This window comes from Cyclopterus lumpus, chromosome 6 (assembly GCF_009769545.1).
Source record: "Cyclopterus lumpus isolate fCycLum1 chromosome 6, fCycLum1.pri, whole genome shotgun sequence".
In the NCBI taxonomy this organism is placed as follows: domain Eukaryota; kingdom Metazoa; phylum Chordata; class Actinopteri; order Perciformes; family Cyclopteridae; genus Cyclopterus; species Cyclopterus lumpus.
The window spans coordinates 11,941,153-11,950,458 of record NC_046971.1 but is presented as its reverse complement, the minus strand read 5'-3'; the positions used below and the strand labels follow the sequence as shown (position 1 = coordinate 11,950,458).

The 9,306-nt window shown below is 38.2% G+C and overlaps 1 protein-coding gene across 1 annotated transcript; it reads right to left on the bottom strand.

Annotated features, from left to right (window-relative positions):
* Positions 1–682: 682 nt before the first annotated feature.
* On the bottom strand, positions 683–8,747 carry malt3 (MALT paracaspase 3). The gene is made up of 15 exons (XM_034535258.1): positions 8,626–8,747; positions 8,323–8,391; positions 8,097–8,224; positions 7,708–7,846; positions 7,370–7,545; positions 7,066–7,162; positions 6,561–6,596; positions 6,223–6,426; positions 5,154–5,331; positions 4,904–4,978; positions 4,607–4,734; positions 3,230–3,379; positions 2,469–2,623; positions 1,759–1,875; positions 683–1,640 (listed from the first exon to the last, which is right to left on the bottom strand). Exons 2-15 carry the CDS (start codon positions 8,363–8,365, stop codon positions 1,302–1,304), a joined length of 1,965 nt encoding a protein of 654 aa, XP_034391149.1. The 5' UTR covers positions 8,366–8,391; positions 8,626–8,747; the 3' UTR covers positions 683–1,301.
* Positions 8,748–9,306: the final 559 nt, after the last annotated feature.

The following is a 9,306-nucleotide window of genomic DNA, read 5'->3' as shown; positions in this document are numbered from 1 at the left end:
ACCTATATAATATTTTAAATCTTACAGAATTACAAACATAAATGTCATAGAGATTCAACTCGTTTAGAGAGGAAGTCGGGTGGGGAGACACAATTATTTTATTTTTTATTTTTGCAGGTAAAGTCTGTCAATTATTTTATTTATTATTTGTTAATTATTGAATTCGGTCCATTTATTTTTATTTCTAATATGATGCAATTTGCCCAGTAGTTTATAGATAGACTATACAATACTTACCACTTATTTTAAGTTAACCTATATAATCTTTATGCATATTGTTACATGTCATACGTTTGTTGTCGGCTGTTGTGCTTTGGACTAAGTTAATTGTGGTTTTTTTAGGTCAAAGATTTACCACTAGATAAATTATTGACCACGACTCAATTTATCTACCAACGATGACAATTTAACACAAAATGCCTTAAATGGTCAAATTATGACGTGGATGTCTAGTTTTACTCTGAGATGATGACTCAATAAGAAAATAAAAGACGAGATAAATTACAGTAGAGTAACTGCTGTCATTAGATTGAGATTACGTGTTATTACACAACCCGGTTCTCCTCGTATCTGTTATTTATGGAAGCCCATACCCGCACTGTAAAAATGAGATAGTAAGTCGAAATTATGAGATAGTATCTCATTATGACTTACAGGATCCTAATTTTTTTCTTACAGTGGGCGCAAATGGCCTTCCATAGTTTAGTGTTGGACCAAAATTGCTAAATATATTTAATGTTAAATTGACATTATTTAAGACAGAAAAGTGTAATGTAAAATATCAAGGCTGTTCTTACAATTATGTTAGTTGCAAGTTAGTCCTAAGAAGCACCTCAAGGTTCCCTCAGGGTTTAAACAAAATTAAGAATTAAGCATCATACAGTATCATTTTGTTGGTGGTTGATTTGCATGTAGTCTATTCAATCACAAAAGATTGTCATCCATCTAAACATTTAATTTGATTTAAGTTTGCAACAGAATGACGTGTTTCAAAAGACTGAGAATCAAATAGTAATGAAAGTAGTGGTCTTTTATTAGATAAATTAACAGTAAAAGGTCTTTTATTTGTTAAATTAGGCTAGCCAGCTCGCCAGTGATGAAAAAGTATTTTACGATGTATGATTAATGATGGTTAAGTCAAGTGTTAATGTTTCTTCAGTTTTAAGATATGAATTGATGTCTGGTAACGCAAACCTCACTTCCATCAACCACCGATGATTAAGATGCAAATGATTCAGAAAAAGAAGAAAAAAAAAAGCATCACAATTTCAAACTAGTATTTACAATAGGACCAGAAATGCCTAATGTCGAAGAGTGAAGTCTTGCAGTTCATTTTCATCATTCTCTTCAGGTTCGTTGCTTCTTGTAACTGCAACTTTAGCAGCACACTCTGCCTTTCTGGTGAAAGGGCGACATGGACCAGCCACAGTCTGATGCAGCTGCGGTTTGATGGTCGGAAAGTTGCCCATACTTTGAGCAGAAGCACCTTCTTGTTTCTTGGCTGTGGTTGCGTGATTCCTCGTGTACAGTTTGCAGGAGGCCACCAGAGGCATTCCAATGTCCACCTGTTGGCTTTCTGTCTGGCGCAGCTTACTGTCCATGTGAGTATAGTGTAGATCCACCTTGATGACCAGCGTTTTCTAACAAATGCAAATGATAAAACAATATTACACATTTATTTTAAAGTCTTTCTTGTAATTGATTGATAAATAGTAAAAATACACTTCACAGGTACAGAACATGTCATGAACTGCGTACCGTGAGCCTTTGAAGAGTACAAAGTCGCAGAGTACAGTCCGGGTTATTAGATTTAATAAATAGTAGAGTCTCCATCTCCTCTGACCTTCCAGAGCTGGAGAATATGTCTTCCATTGGCTAAGGATTTAAAGCATAACATATATTGTCAGCACTATCACAATTTGTATTATATAACATTTATATGTTCCCTCCCAATAAACATGTCCTGTATTTACATTGGCTTGGCACTCACTGCTAGAAAAGCACTTTAACACTGATGCATTCATAAACCAGCCACTAGATGTCACTATGGGCCAAGACTCTGCATGGATGTATTACAGAATGATGAGAAGTACAGCAGATTACTTTGCTGCAGGAAGCTGGAAGTCCATATATGGACATAACCTCAGACATGTGAAACGTGGGCGTGAATGGTGGTCATTGAGGTGGAAAAAGGGTGAGCAACATGGAATTAATAATGTAGACATTACTTGCAGTTTTTAAACTCAATGTTGAGTTTAGTAACTCATAAAATAACAAAATATGACTTAAGTGATGTGTCAAACAAAACAAAAGGCAGTAATGTTGGAATTTCTGTATTTACTTTTTACATATAGTGTGTGTGTCTATGAAAATGAAAGGTCCTTGGCTCAAGAATGTCACTGTGTAGATCTTTTGTGGATGAGAATAACGCTTGAAAGAATCGTTTTTAAGTAAAATGAAATATTTACAGGTATGCTACTCAGGGTGACGCTGCAGTCCTGGGTTCGGGGGCCTTTAGTCTTTATAGTGGCAAAAGTCACCAAGACATTCGAGAACAAAGCGGAGAAGCTGACTTCCACTTCTACTCCGCAAACAAACATCAGCCGCTTCTTCGGTGGTAACTCTGAAAAGACACATGAACAAGTGTTGGGTTTTTATTTTTATGATGACTACATACAACATGCTCCACAACTGTTTTACTATGCCTGCACTTTTGTATTATCATTATGGTAAAATAATACTTAGAGCAGCTGGATTAAGCACATTAGAGACTTTCAGCCTTTCTATTCAATTAAGCCGCAGACTTTTTATCTTTCATGTAGTCTGAGAGAGACCAAGGAGATTCTCATATTAGCTGACATTTCTATTATAAAAGGGTTTGGTGTAAATTTGAGGAAGTTATGAAGGCATAAGCCAACTTCCTTCCATTAAACAGTAAAATACTCTGTAATGAACCAGTTCCTTGTTTGATTTACAAAAACAATAAAAATATCACACTAAACCACACTGTCTGCACTTGGATTGTCACATGCTCTATGTAGTGTGGGAGGTGTGGGTAAGAGTATAGAGGACAATCTATCACACAATCAAGGTGACAGATTAAGAAATGGAACAGGGGTTTACTTAATGCAAAATAATCTGGAATGTGGATGTATTTTACATATTCTTTCTGCAATGCAAGTCTACCTAAAAATAAATATATATATAAAACACATTTTCCTTAACTCACTATTTGCTTGTCTCCAGCAGGCCTCTCGCTGGTGGAGCTCCCTTGTGTGGCCGGTGGTGCGAACTGGGTCTGCAAGGGATCGAGGTTCCTTTAGGGTGTGTTTGATTTCCACCTGCTGCTTGCCTTTGACAAGAGGGTCTCTGCCTAGATCTGGTGTAGAGAGAGGAGGGAAATACTGGTAAATATGATGCCTGAAGAGCTGAAGACAAAACAGCCACTTTACATACAAATTTAATTATTTCCTATTCCCCTTTTGTACTCAGTCCACTTTGACCAATATTAGGAAAATCAACACTTCATTACCAACTAAAACCTCAAAAGAATTGTTAGCGGTGACAACAGCCTGTCCGTCTGAGTTTTGCAAAGCAGAGAGAAAAAGTTCATTAGATTCACATGGCTGGCTTTGAAGAACTCAGGAACATTTGAAATGTTAGATAGTTAATATTCACAGTAATTGACTTGCTCCAAAATGAGTTTTGGAAAACCCATATTCACAAGAGTAAATACATGAAAACCTGGGAATCATTTAAAAGGTTAGCAGGGGGGAATGGCTGGCCAGTAGTAAAATCATGGTCAAATAATGTAATGTAGATTTATGCTTGGCTTTCGAGAGGATATGGCATCAGGAATATTTTGGGCGAGCTGTCTTCGCTATCATAGATGAGCAACCAGCAGCTCGACATCATCAGCTCTTTTTCCGTCTCTAAATAAATCCCACACAAGATGAGCAGATATCAAAAACAGAGGCGTAGGACCTTTTAAGTTACCGCCCATATTGTGGCTCGAGGATTTCAAATAAGAAGTCCAAATGATAAAAACCTGTTTTAAGAATGTCACAATCATGGTTCATTTGTTCATCTAAATATATCCACAGACACAGATTTTTCTGTCAGCAGGCCGTCCTGTGAACCCATGAGAGCAGCGGTAGGTGACCAAACGGCAGAGCAGCTGTCTTGCACTCTGCAGCTCTCGGGTTTCTTGCTGTTCTCGTGCCAACAGTGTGAATTTCCAGAGAATGAGGTCACATGCTAATGGTACCTCGAAAGATTATTCCACCAGAGACCCATCAAAGAGACAAACACACTCTCAAGACGGGACAACTTGATAACTCGGTCTCAGCTACACTTACAAGTCTTGAGTAAACAACAATAAAATGAGTTGCCAACAATTGTAAAACTTGTCTTAGGTCCACCCAGTGCACCAAAGTACAACCTGTCCCCTTCAGATCTGTTTATCCCAAATCTACCAGAACTGTCAACCTACTGAGTGAAGTTTTTAAAAACTTGTGATTTTAGTGACAAACAAGCTTCTTCTTCACAGCGGGGTTGATAAACTACCCCTATCCTTCTTACAGCATCTTTTTAAGCATCCACTTACCCTCGGACACCTTCTCTAAGACATGTGTGACTTTCTCGGTCTGTAGGATGTGCTGGTTCAAGTATTTAGTGAAGATTCCAGTGCTTTTCCCCCCATCCTGGACCTCGTACGCCTCGGCATCTTCACATCTGCATTAGTTAACAAAGGAAATGTTGGATAAAAAATAGATAGCAAAGGATTTACTTCTGCTTTTTTTAATAAACTGTGTGAATGTCCATTCCACAACATGTTGACTGACAAAAGGTTTCTGTATTTGTAATTAAATATTTACAAAAACGCTAATAAAAAAGTACATACGTGGCATAACCATAAACAGTGTTCCCACTGGGTCCCAATGGCATGATGCCTGAAGGTATGCAATCCTGGTTGTACCTTCAGAAGTAAAAATAGAGTTAGAAGACATCAAAATAAATAAAGCTTTCTAAATGTACAGTATATAACAGTCTGTACATATTTATAATACAGTATGACCATCAGTTTACAAATAAATGTGAAAATACAAGTCACTGTCTTTTATTAGTGAAAACATAAACTAATAACTACCTACCATTTTCTACAGGTATCCAGAAGAATTACACTCAGGGCAGTCTGTCTTTGCTGCATACTGAGCATGACCCTCTGCACACAGACACAGTTTTCAGGTCGGTACGGTTGTGGAGCATCGACGGCCACCAAGTAGTTCCTCCCAACGCGCTCATATCCATGACCCGCATAGTAAAAAAGGCCTGTCAATAGTGTTAAAAATGCATCTAGTTAACACTTATCATTATCACAATTTGCATTGAACATATGCGATTCCACTTAATGTTTGGAGCAGCTTAGAGAAAGGTCCCACTGGGGAGCAAAACACAGAATACTATACAGAATGATAGGTTTCAAAACTCTCTTAAAACTCTTAATTTTCCATCTTTGTTTCATTATTTGCAAGAGAAAGTAGAGAATAGTAACAGAGAGTATCATTCTGACGCAGCATGTCAGTTCTATCATTGCTTCTATATATACACACAGTATATATTCATCAATACCATTTCATATTACAGCTCTATCATTAGCGTATTTGTCTGCTGTTTAATAACAGTAGTGGCCTTGTTCCTCTGAACAATATGACTTGTTCTTGAAGTTCTATGCTTTAGTTATTAATAGCTGAATGTTTTCACACACACACTTAAATTTCACCTTTTTGTTGTTTAACGATGTAGAACTGTTATCAACATGTCAAAAGACATACATTTAGTTGATTGTTTGCCTAATTGTGAATGAGCCTCTTCAAATACTATACAAGTCACTCTCAAAGTGTTACAGGCATACAGGAAGTGCCATTCATCATTTTAGAAACGCCTACGCTTCTTTTTACCCCTCGTCTGCCCACTCCACCAAGCATACGTGTGGAGCTACAGATAGTGAACCACGCAGGGATTCATGACCCATGACACGTGGACAGCAACAGATAAGAGCAACAGAAACCGGGGGAAGAAGTTAAATTGTTGTATTATAAATCGCACACAAATATTGAAATAACTGTCAGCTTTACTCAAAGAACAAAATGTAAATCCTGAATCAACTGACAAATGTTGTAATTTCGAGACGAAAAATGATGTATCGCAAATTGTACTCACCATAAACTCCTTTGTCGAGGAGCTGAATGAACTTGTCAATGGCCGCCAGCATCTCCTCCCTGGTGAGATCCAGCAGTGAAACCACTCTGAAGCCAAGCTGCTGCAGAAGGTTGGCCAACTCATGTACATCCATAATGGGGGCCATTAAGGGAGGGTGATTGGTGTAATTCAAGTTGCCAATAAGTAGGGCAACTTTATCAGTGGCTAAAACAAAGATCAGAGTAGAATTCTAATTATAGCAACACAAGGAAATTATCATATATACCATGATCTCTTTCTACTGTAGTACACTGAAAATAGCATGTGTTGAAACTGCGTTTCCTTCCATAAAACCGTACCTGTGGGTGCTGCAGTGGGAAGCTGATCAGGTTGCACTAGAGGATATAAAACAAAAATGTGCACACAATCAGTTTTATAAACAACAATCTAATTTAGTGTACTATGTTTCTGCCCAGAGGACACATTTTAGTAAAATTAAGAATTTACATAAACAATTTGTTGTGATCTGCACTGTCCATGCCACAACATAAAAGTCACACACCGGAGAAACTCTGCAAGAACTAGTTTCACTTTACATCACTTTCCTGTTTTGTGTCTAAGGCTCGGATCGAGTACTATTTGGAGTCTAACTTCCTTTTTAGTCTGAAGAAATGGGAAAGTACCTGCGCATAATGGAAAAAACTTAGTGCTAAATCAGTGGAATGAAAGGAGCGTTAGAAGAAAAGATTTTCTTCACAGCTCTTTCATTGTAACTGGAGGAAGTAAGGTTTGATGAAAAAACAATGACACAACCGGGAAAAAACTTTAACCAAGCTGATAAAAGTAGTTCCAGTTATGACTTACCTAAGTCAACATCGACTGGTTCAGTCCATGTCTCCTCTAACACGTTAGATATGCAGCACAGGTATGATCCTCTATGTTCGGCTGTCGCACAGTCAATCTGCAGGTACCAAAGTTGATTATGTTCCTACAATCGTTTGTCTTTCTGGCCAATCCCGCACATTTATTTGATTACTCATCAAATCAAAATATTGGCAATATATTAACCAAAGGGTGCATGATTCAGATCCATTGAATTGACACAATAAATATAGCACAGTGTAAACAATCACGCTCAGCACTGAGATAAGTAAACACCCTTCCTTACCTGCAGCATGCCACTATTCTTGTCCAGAAGTGGCTGTCCATTTCTGTACCACTGATAATGTGGAGTGGGGATGCCAAAGGCAGCGCAGCGGAGAGTGAGTTTTGTACCTTGTTGGACTGTCTGGGGTTTAGGGTGGACAGCAATGTGTGGCTCACCCAGCCAGTTCTCTGGCAACCCTGATGATAGATAGAGACTTAAACCCACAGCAATACACCAGCTATGTGCATAAAATGATTGATTGCCAACTGACATGCAGAGGCTGTCTTGCAATATGCAATACAACAACAACAACAAAAGCACCACACTACTACAATATAAATCAAAATAAGAATACATACCTGACTTATCAATGTCCAACACCTTCACTTTCACCCAGTCGCTGAACACCCAGTTACAAAAGTGGTCGTTCACCCGACACACATAGAGCTGAGTTCTTTTTGCTCTGATGGTGAAGTCTGCTTCAGTGCCTCCAGGCACCTTGAAACAAAACAAAATGATATGTTAACTAAGCAGAAACTTTCACGGAGATAACATGACGATTTTTTGCTAGACTGTGTCAACGTTTTTCTCGATTTGACGTTTAACTTGGTTATTTTTAGTCAGAAGTGCCATTCAAAATGCTCGAGTATATGTTTTGAACCCTTCAATAATAATAATAATAACACAATATATTTTAATTTCAAAATATTTTGTAATTCAAACCCATCGACAAGTGAAATCCACAAACCTCCTTATCATCATGTTCAGTGAACCACTGGTAGTTGAGGATACCTGTGCCCTCAGCACGGACACGCAGGGTCAGCTTGTGGTTCACAGGTACACACACAGAAACGGGATGGCGCACTATGACAATTTCTGAAACAAATCAAGTGAGAATCTCAGTCGTCTGAACTCATACTATGCTGTGTTTATATTTAATAAATCGCTGCATGTGTTGTGGTGAAGAGACATACCGCTGATCATTATTCCACAGGGTTTGGTGCGGGATCCATTCATCAGTGCATCTTCTTCTTATCGTAAGACTAAGAAATGGAGTCAAAGTTTTCAATTTGTATTTTAAATAACTCCCTTTAGTAGGCTGCAGGCCCAAAAAAATGAAGAAGAAAAAATAATACGAAATGAATACCTATCCTCTGACTACTTCTCGTTTCTCGTGAAATGAGCTTTAACCGTGTAATGAACAGTACTGTAGTTTCGGTTACAAATGCCTCTAATTTAGTTCAACATTCATCAAACACTCGTGTCTTAATGCATACCTGCCGTCAGCCTCGTATCAGTTGAGCAGCTGTCGACGTCAGCCAGTGAATGTTTTCTTCTCAAACTACATAACTTAATTTATATCGAGAAAACTCTCCCTTTCCCGGAAGGAGGCAGCGTACACACACATTACCGTCAGACCTGTAATATGGGAGCATCGCATAGAGTGTAGCCCTCGGCACACTGGAAAAATACAGCGATATTATTCTATTTTAAAATGGTGGGGACTTTATTTTAAAAAGGTCCAAACAGACGAACCCTGCACCGGTTAAGTCCACGTGAATGGTGTAAGGAAGATGCGAGTGGCGACACCTTTTCACACACTACGGTAACGATCGTGTTGGCCCTTTTTCACGTGCTGTACAATCACAGGCTGAGGTTTAGGTAAATAAGACTGGACACACTCACTGTGTTTTCAATATTCTAGATTTAAAGACTTATGATTTGTGTTGAATTTCTTACAAAGATATGAAATACAATATTGTCGCCATGGAGTGGATTATTCTGTTCTTGGCTTATTTACACAAAAACAGCCTTTCACGCCCACAAATTGCCCAACATCGTAGTTCATGTGACCTTTATACTGGAAATTCACATGCATAATGTGTGTTATGGAGCACATTTGTAAAGTGTCTCACTATAACAACACTATACATTTGAACAGTTATGGGTTATGACTA